Source organism: Notolepis coatsorum (assembly GCF_963971535.1).
Source record: "Notolepis coatsorum genome assembly, chromosome: 4".
Lineage (NCBI taxonomy): Eukaryota > Metazoa > Chordata > Actinopteri > Aulopiformes > Paralepididae > Notolepis > Notolepis coatsorum.
Window position 1 is genome coordinate 154663663 of NC_140168.1, and position 24508 is coordinate 154688170.

The 24508-nt window shown below is 46.4% G+C and overlaps 1 protein-coding gene across 1 annotated transcript in view; it reads left to right on the plus strand.

The window, feature by feature from the left end:
- The window catches only part of cntnap3 (contactin associated protein family member 3), a gene marked incomplete at both ends in the record, with an annotated part of 430462 nt that overhangs the window by 313926 nt on the left and 92028 nt on the right, over window positions 1–24508 (plus strand). Inside the window, one exon of the mRNA XM_084312145.1 lies at window positions 15381–15620. Coding sequence (XP_084168271.1) covers window positions 15381–15620 — 240 coding nt within the window. The remainder of the gene's footprint in view (window positions 1–15380; window positions 15621–24508) is intronic.

A 24508-nucleotide genomic window follows, 5' to 3' on the forward strand; every position in this document is an offset into this window, starting at 1 on the left:
AGTTTCTTCCCCTTCCAATGTATATATTTCTGTTTCTCATGATCTATGTCTCTTATACAGTACTGTATACTTGTATGTCTTGTATGTCATAAATGTATCATAAAACAGTACTGTATAGCTGTATGTCATGTTACACATGTCATAAGTGTCATGATGAATTGAAAATGGGGGACCCTGATATAAACAAGACAAAAGTATTTTTCTGGTCTGCATCCCCATAACAATTGTTTGTATTGCGCCACACTGTAGTGTACCCATTCTGCAATCTATTAATACAATTTTCAATCAATAGATATTTTTAAGGAACAGCAGTACTTTTAGGCTACTGCTGGCCATTCATCAAGCGAGACATTGCTGATTGTTTATTTATTTTATAAGACAAGACTATGACTACCAACTGCCTAGCCAGCCATGTATCAATCTTGGATGTAATGATAACGTTACCACACTGACTGTATCGATGGCTTTAACAACTGTAGCTACAGTAGCAAGCCAAGTTACTTACTGTTCTTTGTGCAGCAAAATGTTGAACGAAGTTGGAAGTTGTTGCGTCTTCATCTGTGATTTCGACCCGCACGTTTTGCGTACTGCAATTAGTTTTTTGTTGACCACCACATCGTTTTTATAAGCAAACGAAGCAATCTTTGGTATCATTTCCCACTGGATCCGTTGTTCTGAATTGTAACGTTACTGCTTCTCTCGCACAAATTGATTGGATGCTGTCAGATTGTTTCAAACAAAGTGATAGGATCTTTGAGCCAAGACACAATTTAAAACTAAAACGTTATTTTCTTTGTGCTCAACAAAAGAAAAATAGTGAGAATATCAAATATCCATGTGTAAAAACTCAACTAGTGGGCGCTGCCATGACAGTTTAGACTGCAGGTAAACCAAACACGCCCACACTCCACAGCGTGTCTCGGCAGGTGACACAGGACTCACCCCCTCATTATCAAACACAATCAATCATATTTTTATTTGCAATACAAAAAATTTAATAAAAATAGATAGAGATGAGATGCTACTAGTAAGTCACTATAGACGCTGTGAAAGTAAACGCTGGATCTGATTATATATATATTTTTTTCGTATTTCTTTAATTATTTTTACTAGTGTAGTGGAGGCCCCCTCGTCACTAGGGGGAACTCGTGGCCCACGGGCCGCGGCCCCAACGGCCCGTTGGTTAATCCGGGCTTGAGTGCCGATGTTCAACCTATTTCTGGCCCAAAGATGATCGTTGTCCTTTTCAGTAATGCTTTCTTTCCTCTTAATGTTTCATCTGTTTCTTATTCCTTGGATTTCTTGTACGGTGGCTGTATTGAAGCTCTTGTGGTTAGGAAAGGTAGTCAACAACACGGGGTGTCTAGTCAGGACACGGGAGGCAGGAACGTTCTTTGATGAGTTTTATTATCAATGGTCAGACAGATGATGCACAGGCGATTTCTACTTCTATTTGTGAGAGTGTGTGTGTGTGTGTGTGTGTGTGTGTGGTTCTAAATGGGGAGGAAACAAAGACATCAGCGTTACTAGTACTCATTAATCAGTCTGTTATATACTATACAATATACTGTTGCTACAAGTAACATAAACCTCACGAGTGGAATTACCAATGGGGATAAGCAGTGCTTTACCTATACTAGTTACAGGGATAAACTGTGCTAAACAGATACTAGATACTATACTCAACAACATAGATTATACCCAATAGGCTAGATTATCACTATAAACATACTGGTAAATTGCTTCCTAAACAGCTGGTAGAATTATAACATTAGTATAGGCCTTAACCATATAAATCACCAACAATAACTAAGCGTCCTCATCATACACATATTTAACACTTACTTGTGATCAGGGACGCACACATGAACTGAAGGAATCTCTAAGCCCACTAGTATATATGGATGCTGGCTATCGACAGACATGTCTAGACATGTCTGAGGCGTCCTGCTGCAGAACAGCAGAGCAGCCCCCCACAGCCTTTATGTCTGACTGAGAGGCGTCCCGCTGCAGAACAGCAGAACAGCAGCACAGCACCCCATAGTCCTTATGTCTGCCCAGTCCTTGGGCCTTTTGTACAGCCGCCCCCTAATCCACGGTGTGGATTAGTTCATGGAAAGGCTCAATTGTCTTCCGGAGTCGTTGTCGGGGCGTCCTCTGGGATGGCTGGTAACTCAATAGGCTTGGCCACTGGTCTGGTGTAGGTCCTATCGTCCACCTGCACCTCTGCAGACCGCACCTTCCCGTCGGCACTCCTGATGGTCTTCGTGACCCGTCCTACAGGCCACAGTGCTCTAGGTAGCCTCTGGTCAATCACCATCACCACCGTGCCGACAGTGAGGTTCTCTGTGTCCTTCACCCATTTCTGCCTGGACTGCAAGGAGGGTAAGTAGTTATGCAGGAAGTGGGTCCAAAACTGGTCGGCTAACACCTGACTGTGTCGCCATCTTCTCCGGCTGAGGATTTCGGATTCAGGGTACACCACTGGAGGGAGTGAGGAGTCGGGCCGCCCCATGAGGAAGTAGCACCGTGAGGGGCTGACTGTTGGGAGCTGTGGGAGCTCTTCTTCCCATGTGGTCCAGGGTTGCAGGAGATCGGCAGGTAAGTGTGGGTCATCCCAGTCGCGGTCTGTGTCCCACAGTTTCTGGGCCAGAACTTTGGCCCTTGTGATGAAGGGCAGGATGCGACCTAGGGGGTCGTACTGGCTTGCTAGTATCTTGTAGATATTTCTCATAGTCGTCTGGCTTGGGGCAACCGGGCGATGTCTGTAGTGGAGCGTGTCCTCCATGAAGTGCCAACTGAGTCCTAGTGTCATTTCTTGAGCTTCCCCGTGGGTCTGGGAGACCCATCTCTCACTGCTATCTGCCTTGGCCTCTTTGGGCAGGTTGCCGATCACCTCTGGCTGGTTGCTGGCCCACTGGCGGATCTCGAAGCCGCCTGTGGCTAGGAGGGCTCTCAGCTTGTTCACGAGGCTGCTTGCCTCTTCTTTGGTGGGCAGACTCTGCAGACAGTTATCCACATAGAAACACTGTTCTACACTGTGGCGGACATCCTCTGCTGGTTGGCTAGACTCGATGACATGTTTCTGGAGGGCAAAGGTTGCACAGCAGGGGCTGCATGTTGTCCCGAAGGGCAGGACCTCCCACTGGTACACTGATGGTGGTTCGTCTGTCTTCTCTGTGTTCCGCAGGTTCTTCATTACAACTTCATTTGAAACTTGCAGCTTGGGCATGGTTTGGACTCGCAGGAGGGGGGTGGCATACCGCTGCACTCCGTTGACCTCTACACGGGTGGTCTCGGCCTCCAACAGCTCCGCTGAGTACTTGTCCTGTTTGGATCTGTTCACTAACCTCTCGCTCTTGAAAGGCAGTGTATCCAGCTGCCACAGCCGTTCGACTTGGCTGAATAGCTCGGCAGCCGGGGAGGAAGCAGCAGTGAAGAAGCACTGTGTGGTCTGAAGCTGTTGCTGCATGTACTTTGCTGGGCCTTGGAGTGTCCAGCCGAGGTTAGTCTTGACTGCCGCAGGGCCACCGTGGGGGCCCAGATGCACCGGCTCGATCGGTACGATCAGGTTGGCGTGATCAGATCCAATCAGGAGGGTTGGCTGAGCTCCGTCGATTGGTGGAATCACCAAGCCTCGCAGATGGCGATACTTCTCCTGGAGCTGGGTGACTGGGTAGCTGTACTGAGACAGACCTAGCTGTTCACCGGTGAAGGCACCTTGAATAGGGAACCTTTTCCTTGGTTCGGATACTGGGGCAATGGCGAAGGAGACACGTGAGCCTGACAGGGTCTTGACGTCTTGGCGGATAGTGCGAAGGGTCAAGTCTTCCGCTTGACCCTGTATTCCCAGGTGGCGTGCTGCTGAAGCGAGCAGGATGGTTCTCTCTGAGCCATCATCCAGCACTGCGTAGGTGTTGAAGACTCTGTCCATGTAGTGCAGGTTGACTCTGACGATCTTCAGGAGCACTCGGTTGTATCCGTTTGGCTGATCCAGGTAGTGAGTCTCTGCTGTTGAGGTGATGGTGGGCTCGTTCCCACTCCTCTGGTTAACCTCATGCAGGACGGAGAGGTGTTTGGACTTACAGAGTCGACACGGCTTCTTCAGGTCGCAGGCAGAGGCTAGGTGAGGACGACCGCATCTCCAACACCTTCTCTTGGCTTTGATCCAGTCCACTATCTCCCCTCTGGTCAGCTTAGCGAAGCGTTCGCATTGGCTGAGGTAGTGTTCTGACTCGCAGTAGGGGCAGTATATCTTACCCTTCCCTTGGGTCTGGACAGGTTGATATACCTTGGAGGGCCTTTCGGGTGGAGGATCTTGGGGGTTGTCTGTACCATGCATCACCGTAGTGACCTTTATCTTGGGCTGATACTTGGGGTCTCTCCTGTCATTCTCACTGTGAGCATGAAGGGAGGGCTCAATGTCCAGGCATCTGACTTCTACCCTCAGCCACTCTGCGAAGTCGGTGAGGGACAGCTTCGTCTTGTCTGGGTTCTCCCTGTACTGTTGACGACGGAACCTCTCTTGTTGGTGTTTGGGGAGCCTGTTGAGGAGGCGCTTCACGTTTGAGCCACAATGGAGTTCCTCGTGACCTTCGCCTTGAAGGGACCTCAGCATCCCGACCAGCGACTGCACTCTGATGGCAAATTCGTCGAGGGCTCTATCGTCTCGAATGGGTGGTAAGCGTTCCATGTCCTCTATCTCCTTCAGAGCGAACTGGTATGGGCGTCCGTATCGCTCGTCCAGTGCCCTCAGAGCTTCAGAGTAGGGCATACTTGACTCTGCGTAAGCCAGCACCAGGCGGTGGGCACGCGGCACCTTTATATGCTTCAGCAGAATGGCATACTTGTAGTGCTCGGAATGAGAAGGATTGAGGAGTGTACTGAGGGAAAGGCGTAGTTCCACGTATTGGGCTCTATCCTCCTTGTTAAAGTCCGGGAATGTTGGACCTTCTATATTGGGGGGTGCATGCTGGTATACTGTGGAGGGATATGGTCTCGCTATGACTGGGTTCCCTTGGTAGGCGAGGTAGGGCACATACGGAGGTTGGTGTGCTGACTGGTGTGCAGACTGAGGCAGGTGCTGATGCATGGGTTGCTGCATGACCTGAGGTGTCGCCCAGGTTGGTGGCGGGTAACTCTGCTGAGGCTCATTCCTTTCCTCGTACTTGCGGCTAGGCGGAGCCACATTGGATGTGCTTCGTGGGTTCGGGTAGGAGGTCGGTGGCCAGTATGAGGGTCCGCTTCTTGCCAGGCCCTCTGATTGCGGCAGGTTCTGGGTTGGCCTATTGGGCTGGCTGGGCTGACGAGAGGAGCCTTGGTTATGTTGGTTCTCCTGCTTGCAAGCCTGAAGGCCGTGGGGTACTTCGATTGCACGTTGGAGGGGGTGAGTGGCTCGGCTGAGAGGTGGGGGAAGTGTCCACTCTGGCTCATGGGTACTCAAATCTTCTAGCTGGTCGGTTAGTTCTGCAGCCATACTTAGGTGATCCTCGTCTGGGGAATAGTGAGGTGCACGGGCAGGGGAGAACTGCGGTTTGCCTACTCTTTCTGGGTGGAGTTGGCGGGCTGGAGTCTGTTGCCGTGATGACCTCCTTGACGACTGAGCTGAGGGTCGGGAGGAATGGTGCTGCAGAACAAGCTCCACTGCAGCTATACTTGGGTGATCCTCGGCTGGGGAGTAGTGAGGTGCACGGGCAGGGGAGACCTGCGTTTCACCTACTCTTTCTGGGTGGAGTTGGCGAACTGGAGTCTGATGCCGTGATGACCTCCTTGATGACTGAGCTGAGGATCGGGAGGAATGGTGCTGCAGAACAAGCTCCAAAAGCTCGGTTTGCTTCTGAGCCGTCTCACTCTGTTGCCGCGCAGTCTCCAGAACGTGGTGCATTATTGTTTCGTGCACATTCTGCATTGGTGGCATGGGGGATGTGCCTCTAGCGGGACTGAGCTGTGCTTTATCCTCTTCATGCCTGCGCAGCTGCTCTGTGTCACGCTGGCGTGTACTGTCCACTAGGTAATCGTCTAGCCATCTCGGGCGCTGCACGGTGCGTCTGGGGCGCACGGATGGTGAAGCGGGGAGGCTCATCCCTCCTTGACTGGTTGCCATATCGTTGACTCTATCCGGTTCGAAGGACCATTTGTATTGAAGCTCTTGTGGTTAGGAAAGGTAGTCAACAACACGGGGTGTCTAGTCAGGACACGGGAGGCAGGAACGTTCTTTGATGAGTTTTATTATCAATGGTCAGACAGATGATGCACAGGCGATTTCTACTTCTATTTGTGAGAGTGTGTGTGTGTGTGTGTGTGTGTGTGTGGTTCTAAATGGGGAGGAAACAAAGACATCAGCGTTACTAGTACTCATTAATCAGTCTGTTATATACTATACAATATACTGTTGCTATAAGTAACATAAACCTCACGAGTGGAATTACCAATGGGGATAAGCAGTGCTTTACCTATACTAGTTACAGGGATAAACTGTGCTAAACAGATACTAGATACTATACTCAACAACATAGATTATACCCAATAGGCTAGATTATCACTATAAACATACTGGTAAATTGCTTCCTAAACAGCTGGTAGAATTATAACATTAGTATAGGCCATAACCATATAAATCACCAACAATAACTAAGCGTCCTCATCATACACATATTTAACACTTACTTGTGATCAGGGACGCACACATGAACTGAAGGAATCTCTAAGCCCACTAGTATATATGGATGCTGGCTATCGACAGACATGTCTAGACATGTCTGAGGCGTCCTGCTGCAGAACAGCAGAGCAGCCCCCCACAGCCTTTATGTCTGACTGAGAGGCGTCCCGCTGCAGAACAGCAGAACAGCAGCACAGCACCCCATAGTCCTTATGTCTGCCCAGTCCTTGGGCATTTTGTACAGTGGCTATGGCAACTAATTAATTAACTAATTAATTAATTGCATTTATATAGTGCTTTTCTAGACACTCAAAGCGCTCCCCACAATGTAGGGTGGAAATGGCCTCCCTCACCACCACTGGTAGCACCCAACCTTGGGCTACGCAGGCTCATGGCTGCCATACACTGGCACCAGGCACACATCACACTACACAATGGCTGAACGGCTCGGGAGACAGGGATTGATATCAGTTCATTAAGGGGAAGGGATGATTAGGTGGCCTTGATGTCAGATACCTGATTGGGTATTTGGCCAGGAACGTCGGGGAACCCCCTACTCTTTACGATAGGCGTCCTGGGTTCTTTAACAACTGAATTCAGTCTGGACGTCTCATCCGAAGGACGGCACTTGCTGCTGTACGGTGTCCCTATCACCGTAACAGGGGCATTGTTACTGACAAGTCCAGAGGACAGAGTGCTCCCTACTAGACAACAACACCACTTTCCGACAGCAGCCTTGACCGGGGCTTGAACCGGTGATCTTCCGATCATGAGTCCGGAGCTCTACTCATGTAGCCACGCTGCCGGACAACAACTAGAGGGTGTGACTTCTATTCCATCCAAGCAAATGGCTGTTGCCACTGGTGACGTACAGTAAAACCCTTCATCACTTAATGTGCGTCGGATGAGTTTCACGTGAAATGTCCTACCCGGCACCCAGCGTTTAGAACAGGAACAGTATCGCTGTTATTTAAATTATATCAATTTACACTTATTAATATGAAAATATTTGATTACTTAGGACCAGTGGCGTCGTTAGGCCTGGGCCTCCGGGGCTTTAGCCCCGGATGTTTTTCTCCTAGCCCCGAAGCTTAAAAAAAATGAAATAAAAGATGTCAGCATCCCCATTGTCTGTGCTGAATGTTTGTTAGTGTTTGGTATTTTTTGTTGGTTTTTAGTACTTTTAAACATCCATTTTTAGTAAGTAGTTTTCATTTGATCCTATAATTCTTTCATTCACCGATTTGTGGACTTTTTTTTAGTGTCCTGAAAGGCGCCTTATAAATCAAATGCATTATTATTATTATTATTATTATTATTATTATTATTATTATTATTATTATTATTATTATTATTATTATTATTATTATTATTATTATTATTATTATTATTATTATTATTATTATTATTATTATTATCATCCAGGAGGGAAAAGACACTTTGGATAGTAGGGACTGCATCTCTGCCTGTCCTGACCAGGAAACACTTTGCAACTGTGATCTCCTCTGGCAATAGTTGGATATTGTAATGTGTGGCGAGGGGTTGCAGCAATTCCACTAAGAGAAATCAAATCAAATCAAATCAATAAGTTGTTATCCAACTCATGAGAACCTGCTTTCAAGCTCTTGCAGCATTCTGTCGACGGCTGGATAGAACAGTCTCTGTATCAGCTGATCTCCTGAGCTGAGGTCTGAGCTTGTGCCACAAGATGACTCAACTACATACTCGTCCATCCTTTTCTGCTTCCTCCTTTGGCTGGTAGTATGTTCCTCAATCCAAAGGCCATTACATATGGCCTTTGTCCTGTCATACATGTCCACTGCCATCTCTGAGGTGCGATAACCTTTGAGTGTGTCCTGCACTGTGCTTTTAAATAGTACAGATAGGTATTGAAGATGTGCACTTTAACGCAGCAGCACCTGGAGCCATCCATACCCATGTCCAGTGTCCACTGACAAAGACATGCTCATGATACTGTGATAAACTATAATAAGCTTTAATCGAACCCTGGTTAATTTCCTCGGATAGTCCGGTTGGTTTGGGGTGGTGTGAAAGCTCATTCACTCTTGCAAGTGAACCCTGCTGCGGTTCATTTGAGAAGTGAATGCAAAGCGGACCAAAGGCAGGAAAAGTCCCAAAAATCTAATAATTTTTTTATGAGAAGACATAAAACATATGTATATAATGAAACACACAATACAGTTTTTTTTCGATTGCTTAAGCATGATTTTGAAAACGGGGCACAGTGTTTCAAAGCACACAATTAGCACAACCACACACACAATTATCAGAACACTTCAGATCCTTGTCAAAACCATACACTAATTTATAAAAACTACATTTTGTTACCATATGAAACACACGTTTCATATGACTTAATTCTGTTGGAACCAGTTACACACACTGCTGTGCTTAACCTAAAACACATTTAGCAATTCTACTTCTCAGTGATTAGAGTACTGTAAGTGAAGTATGCAGAGAATGTGCAAATATACAATAAATTCACCAAACACTACACAAGACCAATGCTGTAGACTGATGAAAATATTATTTATTTATCTACATATACCCAAATCAATGAGATTAACTGTTTATTTCTTTTGTACATAGGCTGTGCATATGTTTGTTTGTTTGTTTATTTGCTTATGTGTATGATTCTTAACACATAAGTATATTTGTACTCCTGTTGGGGCCTCTTGGACCAGATCAATGTTTTATCTGGCTAAATAAAGGTTAAATAAATAAATAAGAAACTGATGATTTGGTCCTGTTAACTTTGAATTTTCTATGGGGACTGCCCAGATCCCTCTCATGGACATGGACCTCACTTTGAGAACCTCTAATGATTCTAGTTCTTCAGTATTCATCTCTAATTACTCTAAAATTGCATATTTCTGTGAAAAAAAAAGGGGGGGGGGGGGAACCCCCCTCCACCCCCCCCACCCCCCAGCTGAAGCCCCCAATGTTTTCTAACCCTAAAAACGCTTCTGTTTAGGACTAGGTGCTTTGAATTTCAGAGTGCTAGCCTTGGGTTGCATCACGCCAGCGCCTCCTGTGTCTACAGTTCCTCCCTCATCCTTCTTCCTGTGTTAACCATTCCACAGCACTACAGGAGGGTTGTGAAGCAGCCTCTAATCCTCAGTGAGACAGTAGCAGCACCTCCCACGGCGCTGACGCCAGGCTGCTATCGACTAAGTGCCGTCAGCCACACTGAGCCGTATTGGAAACGGAGGCGCTGAGTCGACACTTTCTAAACTCTAAACAACAGTCGATAGATAAGCGTGCGCCGGGGGAACACTGGTGGCGTGGATCATGTGGTGTTTGTGTGTCCAAGGGGGAGAGTTTATCGTGTGTGCAGTGTCTTATCTGTGCACATTATAATGCAGTAGCCTGCTGAATACGAGTATGTTCATGGCACTGTTGTAGTACTCTCAGGACTTGTGACTTGACTTGGACTTGAGCACTGATGACTCGGACTTGGACTCGAGCATTGACTGCATTCGGACTCGGAAGGTGCAGATGAGGACTCAGACTTGATTATTTTAAATGATTTTTGTAATAGCCCCTAATCATTTTATAAGATATTGATGGTTAGTGCACTTGTTTGGCTATTGTGTCACAAAGTAAATTAACTCCCTTTGAAACGGTGACCGCTGTGTCATTTATGTTTAATGTAGACCTTTTTGTATTTTTTATTATTATAAAAAATGTTAACCTTTATTTAGCCAGGGTAGGTTCGCTGAGCACAGATGCTCTTTTTCAGGAACGCCCTGCTTCACATTCACACAGTTCCATTCACACCTGGGAGCTGCCCAGTACAACCACAGTTGACACCATTGGCCACTGAGCAACTCCACTGGAGCAGTTGGGGGTTAAGTGCCTTGCTCAAGGGCACTTCAGCGGTAGTTGTTAAGGTGATGGGAGAGAGTTATGAATTCACTTCCCCAGCCCAGATTTTTCCTGGGGGATCAAACCAGCGACCTTCCGGTCACAAACCTGCTTCTCTAACCTTTAGGCCACCTCTGCCCCAATTTGTATGTCAGCTCTTTGACTGCCAGAGTGGAGTGGACTCAACCTTGATGACTTGGACTCGGACTCGGACTAGGGTAATGGGGACTCGACTCCGACTCGACTCGGGCTCTTCTTTGGTGACTCTGTCTTGGACTCGGACTCAAACACTCTATTTGACTCGGACTCTATTGTTAAAAAAGGTCAACAGAGGATCTACCTGCTGAGAAAGCTGAACTCTTTTAATGTTAGTGCGAAGATCCTGAGCACTTTTTATAGTTCTTTTATTGAAAGCCTCCTAACTTTTTCTTTTATCTGATGGTTCAGTGGCCTGTCCATTAAAGATAGGAACAGCCTACAGTACATAGTGAAAGTGTGCTCCAAAATAATTGGAGTAAAACAGAGAGACCTATGTTCTCTCTGGACGGACCAGGTGGTCAAGAAGGGGACGAGCATCATTAATCAACCCCTCCATGCTCTGTCTCAGCGGTTTTCACTGTTGCCTTCTGGCCGCCGTCCCACCAAGTAGGACCAACCGCTACGCCAAATCTTTTGTTCTCTCGGCTATCAGACTTTTAAACACAGACGGTAGTCATTTTAAGTAGCCTTTTGCACTTGGTTGTCTGTTTTTACTTTTACTTTTACTGCTGGATTGTGTATCACATGGAGTGTTTCTCTTTTTATTTGCCGTGCTGTCGTTGAGATGTTTTGTTGTTTGTTTGTCTTTGTTGCTTGTTGGTGAAGCTGCAAATATGAATTGCCCCACGCGGGATCAATAAAGTTGTCTGAATCTGAGACACTGGAGACTCGAGACTCAACTCGGACTCGAGATTTAGATCAGCCTTTTTTTTTATCCACTTTTTCTCCCCATTTTCTACTTTTCTCCCATCCCAATTTCGTATTGCCAATTCTCCCCTCCCCTGTCTTGAACGTTGCTAGACTATGCCCCCCACTGGTCGGTTGTAGTGAGGATAGAAGCCTTGCATCACGTGTCCCCTCCGGTACACAAGGAGGCAGCCTGTCGCATCTTTTCACCAGACAGCGCGGACTCTCAGTGGCGAGGAGTAACGCATGGGAGGCTCACGCTGCCCCCGATACTTCCTGTCTCTGCTGTGCAGGCGTCACCCAACCAACCTGTAGGAGTCGCTGTCCACAACGTCCAATCCCCACTCATCTCACTTTCCACCCGCTGACTCTGCCAAATGAGCCAGTACGACGGCCGGCCCAAGTCGAAGGCAATGCTGAGACTGGGATTTGATACCGGAGTCTCTTGCATTGGTGACGAGCACACTCTCCGCTGTGCCACCCAACCGCCTGATTTAGATCAGTCTTATCAATACTGCTGGTACATGCACTCTGTTTATTTCTGATCTCATATCAGTCTTATCAATACTACTGGTACATTCACTCTGTTTATTTCTGATCTCATATCAGTCTTATCAATACTACTGGTACATTCACTCTGTTTATTTCTGATCTCATATCAGTCTTATCAATACTACTGGTACATTCACTCTGTTTATTTCTGATCTCATATCAGTCTTATCAATACTACTGGTACTGTAACTGAGCGGTACAATTCCCTGACTGTATTGAGAGTATGGTATTATTAAACCACTACTTAGTTATGTACTTTAATTACTGGCCATACAGTACACGGTATATATGGTGAACACCCACACAAGAATACAGCTTAACAAAGAAAGTCCTGTTTAGAATATTTATTAGAAGAGCAGCAATAGTAGATTACAGTATTGAGAATTATGAGTCGCGCTTATATGGCGAAGAACATACATAAATAGGTCAAGAGCGTAAGTCCATGAGCATATTACGATGGGGATAATTAATACCACCTGTAGCATAAGAATTATATAAGGCACACTCGTAGGTCAGCTGGAGATACTAAGGGGGTTCCCTCCGGTTGTAAGCCAGCAGGGGAGAGGAATGTTCGAATGCAAAAGTCTGGATCAACGAGGAATCAATAAGCTCGGGAGGCGGTACATATACTCCCCTCGATCGGCAGACAAAAGCAGCAGCTATAATCCAAGTATGCGCGACAGCATAGATGAAAGCCAGCCAGCCTCTTCCTAGAGACGGGCTCGAGTGATGCTCCTCACGGGTAGATCCCCCACAGCAGTGGGGTAGACGGTTCTCTGCTCCAGCAGCCACAGTACCAAAAGCAATACAATCCAGCCGGAAAAGGCTCTGCATTCACCGGTGTAGATTCTCCTGTGCACGGTACTTCACATTAACTAGGTCGAACTTGACGTTATTTCACTAAGCTCTGACACTTTTACTATCCTATTCGCACGCGGTTCTAAGTGCTCTATTTAGACGCAAGGTTGCTCACTTCACTTTGTCGTTGACTCGTGATGAAGGCTTCAACTTGTTGGGTTAACTAACTGCTGTATCCACCTGCGACGTATTTATACGTAAGGTGAATAATCTAGTGCCAACCTCAGTTCTGTCTCGTATTACTGCGCAAACCTGGGCATGTTGAGACATGTCTTAGCGGTGGCTTTGAACTAGACATTGGGGGTATGGCCGTTGGCGCCTAGGGGGGTCGCTGTCCAATAGGAGAACGAATATTATGGTCTGGCCTGTACCTAGGTAAAGGGATATTCCGGTATATGTACAAAGAATATACAAGGGACATCAGACGATATACAAATATTATACATGGGATCTCAAGCAATAAATATATATATTCGGTTTAATCTGACCCTTTGTAACAGGTACATTCACTCTGTTTATTTCTGATCTCATATCAGTCTTATCAATTCTGCTAGTACATTCACTCTGTTTATTTCCTGACAACTTCGCTACATGAACCTCATGTAACATTTACTCTATCAAAGTGTCTGTGGAGAAGCAATGGAAGAGACCCATTCAGTATTAGCAGGATCTTTCTGCCTGTTTATATTGCGGATGTCATTTCATATTACCCAACACACACAGAGGTCAAATTAACCATATTGTAACTAGTAACACTACAGTATAACTAGTAGTAATAGAGGTTATGGTAGAACCAATGTTACTGTAGTCATCACCACATTACTACAGTAGAAATAATGGTATTTGACTGGTAAGGCAACAGAGGACAGGCTGAATGACTCAAACGGTCACTTTGCCTGCTTTGGTTTGAGGGAATGTAGGATTAAGTGCTGGATTATTAGTCATACTGGAGAGTAGTGTGTTTTAGTGTGTGTGTGTGTGTGTGTGTGTGTGTGTGTGTGTGTGTGTGTGTGTGTGTGTGTGTGTGTGTGTGTGTGTGTGTGTGAAAAAGCATGGAGAATCGACACAGAGAAGAAGAGAAAACATGTTTGTGTGTAAGATGGCTCCTATTTTTTATACAGTCAGGAGACGGCATCCAGACAGAAGGGCTTCCTGGGTTGTATCATATAGAGAGACATGCCTGATGGTTGTGTATCTTGTATGTTATGTCACCAGGAGGAACAGCCTCCAGACAGAAGGGCTTCCTGGGTTGTATCATTTAGAGCAGGGGTGTCAAACTCATTTTCACAGAGGGCCACATCAGCATTATGGTTGCCCTCAAAGGGCCAAAGACCGTATAAATGTTAATGTAATGTAAAATAAATGTAGCTACACATTTACATATTGTTAAACATGGTGTTTCTGTATTTATTACTTATTCAAGTTATACATATTGCATATTAATTTGCATAAATGTAAAAATATATGTTAGCTTATGTTATTTTAACAAATAATTTTAGTTTATCAGAACCCCATATTACTCCACCAATCAATGATCAAACCATTCAAGTAAATAACAAAGAAGAATATCATCAAATACAAGCTATGACATTAAGTTTGTTCAAAACCTTTTTGTCACAGTCAAGAGGGGCAGAACTAACAACTGTGAGCTGCAAAGAACATGTGGGACAGATGTAGCAGATGTTACAAAAACAAATGGCTGCACACAACCTTGCAGAGGCCATACATCCAACTAATGGAAGATAGTTTAATTAACTTTAATTAACAGATTGCAGAATGGGTACAGTACAGTACAGCTCAATACACACAATTGTTAAGGGGATGCAGACCAGAGAAAGACTTTCGACTTGTTTACATCAGGGTCCCCCATTTTCAATTCGTAATGAAATTGCTATTATGTGTCTGCTTGAACACACAACTGTAACTGTACTCAAAAATAACAAAATAAGGGTTGTCTCAGTTCACAACTATATTGGTCAAGTTTTGGGTGGGACTTGTTTGCGTCCCTACAGCTTCTTATTCAATTGAGCGAGATGCTCGGTTATGTCACACAGCCAGTTTGCATCTGACATTTCAGACAATATTTCTTCAACCCTTTGTTACCTATTCCGCCTGGATCTTTTTTGTATTTTGGGCTGTAAAATTGTCAAAGAATGTCTGAGGAGTAAGTGCTTTTGGCTTTTTTCCTTTGTTACCTCAGATGTTCAACATACATGTATGTGTAAGAATGTGTAATAACTAAGGCTGTCAAAGTTAAAGCTTTATTAACGCATTAACCCACAATTATTTTAACACTGCTATTTTTTAACCCAATATTAATGTACATTTTTTTTATTTTTTTTTTTTTTTTACCTGAGCACTTGGGGGGCCACATCAAATGACGTGGCGGGCCGGATTTGGCCAGCGGGCCGTGAGTTTGACACCTATGATTTAGAGAGACATGCCTGATGGTTGTGTATTCTGTATGTTATGTTATCAGGAGGAACAGCCTCCAGACAGAAGGGCTTCCTGGGTTGTATTCGCTGGCTGCAGCTGAACGGTGTCACCCTGGACCTGGAGCGGAGGGCTCAGATCACTCCCGGGGTCCAGCCCGGCTGCCCGGGCCACTGCAGCAGCTACGGCCCACTCTGCCAGAACCAGGGCCGCTGTGTGGAGAGATCCAACGGCTTCTCCTGTGACTGTGGCCTGTCTGCCTACACTGGAGCCTTCTGCCACACAGGTACAATAGGGAGGTGTAGTCTGACGTCACTTTGGACCGCCCGCAAGGTCCACCCGTAAAAGCTTTCCATTTTTGCACAATAATTGCCTTCTATCACTAACATTATTGTTTAAGCATTTTTGGTTGAAATAAAATTCGATTCGATTCGAATCGAATTTTTCGATTAATTGCAAATATTTTCATGTTGAGCTATAGATTGTGGATGAATAAGCAGAGAAAGGTACACCATGCAAATGTTCATGCTTTATTTGTTTTAAATGAGACGATTTAGAAATGGGCAATGGGGAAATACGTTGCAATTTTGCGAGGTGGACCGGCTGGAAACAGCAATGTCGTAACCAGGGTTTAGAAATTAGGGAGGGCCATTTATTTTTTTGGCCCAGACCGGCCCACTATAATCGGTCGGACACCACCCACCAGTACACCATCCTTGCGGTCCCCTTAAATATGCGTACCTACTGTACTATTCCCCCAACCCACTACAAAGCTGGGTAGTAAGTGCCATGGACAAGTGGACCAGTGTAGGCTACTCCCTCGCTCTTGGCTGAATCTTGTTTTGGGTGGTGATGTAAAAACACCTGCATCATAGCAGGCTCAGGATGGGCAAAGTAGTCTATAGCCTGTTCATCCCTGTCTCTCTCCTCCACAACCTGACTTGACTAGACATAAGGAGAGAGAGATGATTACAATTAACTGGTACATTCAGGTCCAGAATTGTTGGAATTCCCTGACAAAGATGTGCAAAAAGCTGTACAATTTAAACAATACCATACTGGTAATGAGCAAAAGTTGTTTATTCAATGAATGCATGAGCTGTTCCATCTTATTTCATTTGATACTAACTACTCAGTTCATACAGATTTTGAGTATTCAAATATCAATGATGAATATTGCATAAGGTTTACACAGTTAATAGATGAATGAATGAATGAATGAATGAATGAATGAATGAATGAATGAATGAATGAATGAATGAATGAATGAATGAATGAATGAATGAATGAATGAATGAATGAATGAATGAATGACAACTTTATTTAACAGATTGCAGAATGGGTACAATACAGTATGGCTCAATACACACAATTGTTAAGGGGATGCAGACCTGAGAAAGACGTTTGTCTTGTTTCCATCAGGGTCCCCCATTTTCAATTCATATAGACATTTATGACATACACAACATACATGACATTTATGGCATAGGGACATATAGGTATTTAGTACTGATACATTTGTGACATAAACGGTATTCAATATACAGTACTGTTACCCCTAGATCCTGACAGAGTATATACATATGATGGGGAGGGGACTGTACATTAGGAGGGGGTGGGTGGGTGGGAAAGAGATATACATACGGCGGGGAGGGAATATATACATGCGGTGGGGAGGAGACTGTCTATTAGGAGGTGGTGGGGGTTTTGGGCATTTACAGTGGCCAGTTTCGAATTGCAGCCTCCCATAGGTGCTCTTTAAGAGCGGTTTTGAATGTGGGTAGGGATTCACATTCCTTTACAGCTTTGGGTAGGGCGTTCCACATTGATGTGGCATAACTGCGAAACGTATTTAGTCCCTTGTTTGAGCCGAATCTGGGCTTAACATGATTTGTTGAGCTTCCTCTGGTGTAGTGGTTGTGGTATTCACTGACCTTTGGGAAGTATTTTGACATGTACATGGGTACATTAGTCGTATAGTGTATCTTGTAGACCAGGCCCATTGCAAGTTGCTGTACTCTGTTGTCTACTCTAAGCCATCCTAGGTTGTCAAAGCGGGCAGGGGTGAGGTGGGTTCTGGGGGTAAGGTCAAGTAGTAGTCTGACCAGTTTGTTTTGTGATGTTTGTAATTTTGTTTTAAGCGCCTTTGAGGTGCTTTGGTACCATGAGGTGCACGCATAGTCGTAGTACCCTTGAATGAGTGCTCCTGCCAGAGTCTTCAGGCTATTCTTGTTTACCAGAGAGGAGATCCGGTACAAGAATCTAGTTCGTTGGTTGACTTTTTTTATTACATTGGATGCCATTTTGTCACAGGAAAGATTTGCCTCTAGGATGGAACCCAGGTAGGTAATTTCATCTTTCCTTGTGACAATATTGTCACCCACTGCAACTGAGAAGCCGTCGGTCTTGCTGAGTTTGTTATTTGAACCGAAGAGAATGGACTCTATTATGTGTAATGATAGTTTGTTATCAGCGAGCCATATGCAGATTTTGCCTAGTTCCGAGCTGAGGGTTTTTTCAACCTGCAACTTGTTCTTGTCAGAGACCAGCAGGGCTGAGTCGTCCGCAAACAGGAACAAGTTGCAGTCACAGATCACCTTCTTGTTTTATATTCATGTTCAGAGAGGAGTAATAGTTAGATCTTTGTATGTGATTTATATGGCAATTAAATCAATGGCGTGTTTGTTTGAGGAGTTTGACCTACAGTTAATGTGCCTACCACGTGAAGGTGCATGATCAATGGACAGCACAAAAACAATTTGTGTAGGTGGAGACTAGAGCTACCACAGATAGTAATAAGTTATTAAGTATGGTAATCCATACCATATATATCCTAATAGTTACCTTATTATCATACTTGGCTGAAAATAAACTTTGCTGCCTGTTGTGAATGTGTTTTTCCCTGTAGGCCATAGGTGTCAAACTCATGGCCCGCGGGCCAAATGTGGCCCGCCACGTCATTTGATGTGGCCCCCCAAGAGCTCGGGTAAAAAAAATAAAAAACGTTAATCTTGGGTTAAAAAATAGCGGCGTTAAAATAATTGTGGGTTAATGCATTAATAAAGCTTTAACTTTGACAGCCTTAGTTATTACACATTCTTACACATACATGTATGTTGAACATCTGAGGTATTGATGAAGTAACAAAGGAAAAAAGCCAAAAGCACTTACTCCTCAGACATTCTTTGACAATTTTACAGCCCAAAATACAAAAAAGATCCAGGCGGAATAGGTAACAAAGGGTTGAAGAAATATTGTCTGAACTGTCAGATGCAAACTGGCTGTGTGACATAACGTTAGGTTATGACTATAACCAAGTTCTGTTAGTATGGTGACGCTCGGCGTCACTCTCTGCACTGTCCTCGCACACGTGCACGCGCACTGAATAAACGTACCGACCTCAAAATCCACATGACAAGAGGATATAGCTGCGGCGTATACCCTCACCGTCGAGGCCGACAGTCTACACAAGATAGACTGAAGGAAGGAAAGAACAGCGTCCAGGGGGCAGGACACCGGATCCCAGCCCCCCACCTTACACCACTCTTGAAAAGCACGCCACTTACCCGCGTAAACCACGATAGTGGAGGGAGCGCACGCGTTTCGGATGGTGTCGACCACAGAAGGGTCAAGACCCATCCCCTGCAGACTCACCCCCTCAGCAGCCAAACCTTCAGTGGCTGTCCCAGAACAGGGAACAGATACAGAGATCCGTGTGCCTGAGAGAGGGCCCGCGGTAACGAAGGAACAGGCCACGGCAGGGCTACCAAGAGCTGGATCAGGACCGGGAACCATACAGCCATGCCCCGGTCCGGCGCGATCAGGATCAAGGTCCTGTGCTCCTTCATCCCCGAACCAGTTGAGCTAACCGTCGATGTTAAAAGAGGGGGAATTACGGCTACATCGCCGCGGGGGCGTGGCTAGACGCAAGTTGGTTACCTTAAATAATTAAGCTGCCAGGACGGAGCCCCCTGAGCGCGCCGAGAATATCCACTTGCCGTCGCTCTGAGAGGGTTGCCCTCATGGGCCTTGAGCTTAGAACCAAGCCCAAGTACTCCACCTGTTGACTGGGAAGAGGAGTACTTCTTCCAGTTCACAGCAAAACCCAGACTGGTGAGGAATTCCACCACCAGCCTAGTCAGGTCTTGCTCGAAAAAGAGATCTTTGATCTCAAGTGACTACCTGGTAAAATAAAGTATGAGACCTGGCGACCTCCTCCGACCGGCTGAGGAGCAGAATGTCGTCGAGATAGAAAATAACTCGTATCCCCTGATGACGTAGAGCAGGGGTCGGGAACCTATGGCTCGCGAGCCATATATGGCTCTTCTGGTGACAGCATATGGCTCCCAGAATTTTTTATTTTTTATTTTTTTTATACTTGTGATATTTCTTAATAATACTGTGTCATTTTAAAGTAAACAGAAATTAGTTTTGAAGATACAGCTAATAGTATCTGTAGCTGAAGATATAGCGAGCAGAGCTGGCGAGGGAACACAAGTGGACAGAAATTAAAAATCTTCAACCTGAAGACCAGCTGATTCTTAAAACTTGGAACGAGCTTCCTGTGACATACCACACAATGCAGCGTGAGTATTGCCGTATTGACCATGTTTGGCTCTACATATGCATATGGGCAGTCATTCTCGCATATGAGGAACATTAAGACCAACCTACGCTCACGTTTAACTGATGGAAGCCTCAACGCCTGCATGAAGCTCAATCTCAGCACGTATGAACCAGATTACAAGGCCATCAGCAAAACCATGCAGCACCAGAAGTCGCATTAAAAGTAAGACATATTTAATTTATTATACGTTAAAAATACTATATGGCTCTCAATGAAATATATTTAGAAATATTTGGCTTTTATGGCTCTCCCAGTCAAAAAGGTTCCTGACCCCTGACGTAGAGGCTCCAGCGCGGTCTCTACGCACTTGGTGAATGTGCGAGGGGCCAGAGAATAGCCGAACGGCAGCCTCTGGTATTCGTACGCTACACCCTGAAAGAGGAAGCGAAGGAATTTCCTGTGAGGAGGGAAGATCGGGATGTGAAAGTACGCATCCTTCAGGTCTATGGAGGTGAACATACGGTTATCCTATAACCATAGTTATATGAGTATAGCGAGCGCTTTGCGCTCTAGTGGAACATATCCTATATCAGTCTAATACTGAATAAATGTCTTCACATGTACACACCCATCCGCCTGGCCACACCCCCATCCGCTCCTCTACATAAACGGGGATGTGGCCATACTAACAGTTCCTTCCCAAGTCTTTCACCACCGAAGGCGAAGACCACGGGGTCCTCATTGAGTCAGCGCAGAGCGCTCGCTATACTCATATAGCTATGGTTATAGGATAACCGTATGTTATATATCGTATAGCTTACGCTCTGCGCTCTAGTGGAACACAGGACCTGAGCAGAGCGGAAGCTCGACAAATGTACCCGCTGAGGCCCCCCACAACCATCAGAACCGGGGAGGACCTGAGCCCCCGGACCCCCCTAGTGGAGGACGGGAGGGAATCGGATCTGACTGTGCGAAGAGGGTTTAGCAACTCAAACGCACAGGGGGAGCAGATCGTGGGACTTACCTTCCCACAGAAGAACCCACGACTACACAGGCGCGCAACCCACATGCCACTAGGGAACAAACGGGAAGAAGACGTTACAATCCCTAATATCACGGGGTCAAGGTCAAGAACCCAACCCCGTGGCAAGGCCGTAGCAGCGGAGCGCGAAGGAGGACCCAGCCCCAGGAAGGGTCAGGACCCCCCGGAAAAAGGGGGCCTGGTGAGGCCAATGACGCCGCAGCATCGAGACCCCATCAGGCGGTCACTAGTGACACCACCCCCCACATCGCCAGCGTATCGGGCCCATCCAAGAGCAGGCCCTTCCCCCCTACAGCACGCCGCCCTGAAGCACTCAAAGAGGCTACACCCCCACAGCGGGACCAGGCAGCGCACCAGGGAGACAACCCCCAAAGAGGTTGATCCCTCAATCCAGGCAACAGGTCAAAAGGACTCGACCTGTGCCTGGAGCACTGCGGACTAGACAGGCGCCTAAGGGGTCTGCTGAAAACAGCACCCTGGCGGAAGGGGCGTTCGGTATGCTGTGCACCATGTCGCAGCCTCCACAAAAAAAACCCGACCCTCTAGAGGGGCCGAAGCAGAGAAGGCTGACACGATTGGCAGACGTCATGAAGGGTGTGGGGGCACACTCGCAGGCAGACGGGGTCAAGCCCGGCCTAACCCGAGAGTCGACTCCACTACCAACACACCTGGAAACCAACCACCGACTAACAGGAGGCGATTGTTCCTATAACCCCCCCAAGAAAAAACTCCAAAACACAACTGCGGGTATACACCGGCTATACAGCAGTACAAGTGTTTCAGTTCTCAAGAAGGGGTTAACCCAGGCCAACAGAGTACAAGAGGGGGTACAAGAACCACCTCGACAGCCCCCTCCCAGCCCCGCCAAGCAGGAGAAGAGAGGGGCGAAAAAAGAATGGAGAAGGACCAGGCTCCTTTAGCACAGCGCAAGGTACAACACAATATGGACCAAGCAATAGTGAAGGATAATACGCAATGACATAACCACGAACACCTTCATAACATCAACGCCTGCAACGCCCGGGCCAACCTGGAATTTTCCCCCAGAAAAAGCACAAGTCCTTCAGGGTACCAGAACAGCAGATCTGCGCCTCCACGGACAACGGGTTAAGTGACCTGGTCCGGCATGACCAGAACCAGTCCCGTGTCCTAATCACGCCACCATCCCCAGTCCTAAGAGGGGGGTAGGTACGCGTGTCGATCTAAAACATCACAGAGGGTGCCACCAAGACGGTCAGAACATAAAAGCACCGCGCCCGGTGGCCCACCCCAAAAACGTGAGACCCCTCCGCCAATGCGTTGATCTATTCCGTTATCTCCCCCCAGAGATGAACGAGAATTCATCGAGACTAACCTAGTACACTGGCGCTCGGAAGAGACAAACTCCATCCTAGTTGCCCCATAAAAATGCTGTTTCGATGATGAGCAACCAAGGCGCGCAAGCCCATGCGTGGTTCCACACAGAAGCACCCAGGGCCAGCACTATGTATACGTCGAGACCCAAAACATATCAATGGTAATTCTAACAATAACCCAGATAACGTTCCCTCCAAGCCGCCTGGGAGAGCGGCAGGAAGCTGGCCAAGACACAGATATGGGTCCCATATGACACGTCCAAGGGAAAAACACCCCTGTCAACCCTGCTCTGTATAAAAGAGAGGAGACAGGGAACCCCCAGAGAGACTTCCCATGTGAGTAATAATTGAAAATATATATGTAACATTGAGCTACGTGACCAAAAGCTCAAGACATATGCAACAGAGTGCAGAGCAGAAAACTTCTTTTAAAGTTATCACGCACCGCATAACTCATCTTGACAATAACAGAGGTCCACAACATGGAGCCTGAAAAGAACTCAACCAATCTCATAACCAATAGAAACGCGCCCAGTGACGTACTCTATGGCGGGGGGAATTCCATGACCCACCTGCCCAAATATGGCGTGGGACCAGGGAACTCCCTCCCCTCTCCCTACCCTGTGACGCGCTGACCCAACAGCATGACAGGAAGCCCGAAGGACAGGAGGTCCAACCCCCTGACCAATCAGAAAAAAAGGGGGGGGGTTTATCAGTTCACCCCCTCATGACCCCTCACCCCTGATACGATGCAATGACAAAGCAGAGCCATGACACCAGTCATATATGGCTTCAGGCTCATGTGCGAACCTGCCACCTGAATTTTTACACCTTTACCCTAAAGGAAGAAAAAACACAGACCAAGAGAGGGGCCAAGGGCCCTGGTACAAGAGCTTACACATGTAACTTCTGTAGGCCAACACCTAACCCAGTTGTGGATCTTAAACGTGAAAACGATACACACAACCCTCCATCACAACAAAAAAGGGCAAAGTACACTCTCACTACTGTAAGAAGAACGCCGATTTTCATGATGAGAGAAGACATAAGTACAGGCCACATGACAGCGACCAAACAATTTTCAGAAAAAAATTGCCTCTCTCTAAGCACAACCCCAGCAGAGGCTGAGGGATTTACACCATATCCCCAAAAACATAGTGAATCAACACACATTTTGTAAACAAAATCATATTTGAGGGGAGGGGGGGGGGGGCCCCAGGAGAAAACCGGGGAAACCCACCCCTCATCACCTTACCCCTGATACGACGCCAAATGTGTAGAGTAAGCTTTACATCATGCACGCCAGCACAGCCGAAGACCTTGTTTAAACACGCACAGCCCTGCTTATGTGTGAAAAAACTTGACACTTGTTATTGTCATCATTACCCTCAAGTAAGAATAACAAGCTGAGAAAGGGACTCATCCCTCGATCACATGCCACTATGCACAGTATTGCAGGGTAACCCAGCCAGTTGTGGGCTCAGCCACGTTGTCTAACGTTACATGAACACACACAACTTCTCATCATACAACAAAAACCCAGTTCATTTTTACTCACGTAAAAAACAACGCTGTTCCTAGGTAGAGAGAATAGCACAAGCATTGGCCAACGCTACTCAAGCTATACAAAGCGACCAAGACAATTCACACAGCACATCTCAGTATCTCCAAATGTAGTGAAGTAACATATGTTTTGTAAACAAAGACATCGTTATTAACAAAAACATTCGGGAGGGGAAGGAAGGAAGAGTGGGGCAATGTCCAATGGACATCTTACCTGCACCAAGGAACGCAGGACGAAAGGCCACAACACAGGTTGGTCTCCACGTTGACGAAGGCTTCTCGCTGGCTAGGCCAGAAGAAGCAATGGCCGGAGCGAGCGCCCCCCTCCTGCAGCCGGTCATGGTGCAGGCCCGACTACATCTTCTGTCAAAGATGATGTCATAGTCAGAGTGCCAGGGCCTGCTATTATCACGGCTAATGCCAAAGGTTGTAGCACAAGCTAACAGCTAACTCTAGGCTAACTGATAGCATCAAGCTAACGTTCCCAGCCGAGCGAAAGCGAGTAGCTAACGTCGTAGCTAACTGGCAAACAGTTAGCTAAACCCGCTAGCTAACGCAGAAGCAAGCTAAGCGGCTACCACTGAAAACTGTACAACGTGAGAAAAGCAATACAGGCCCACACTTCAGACAGCCGCTGTCTTTTCCTC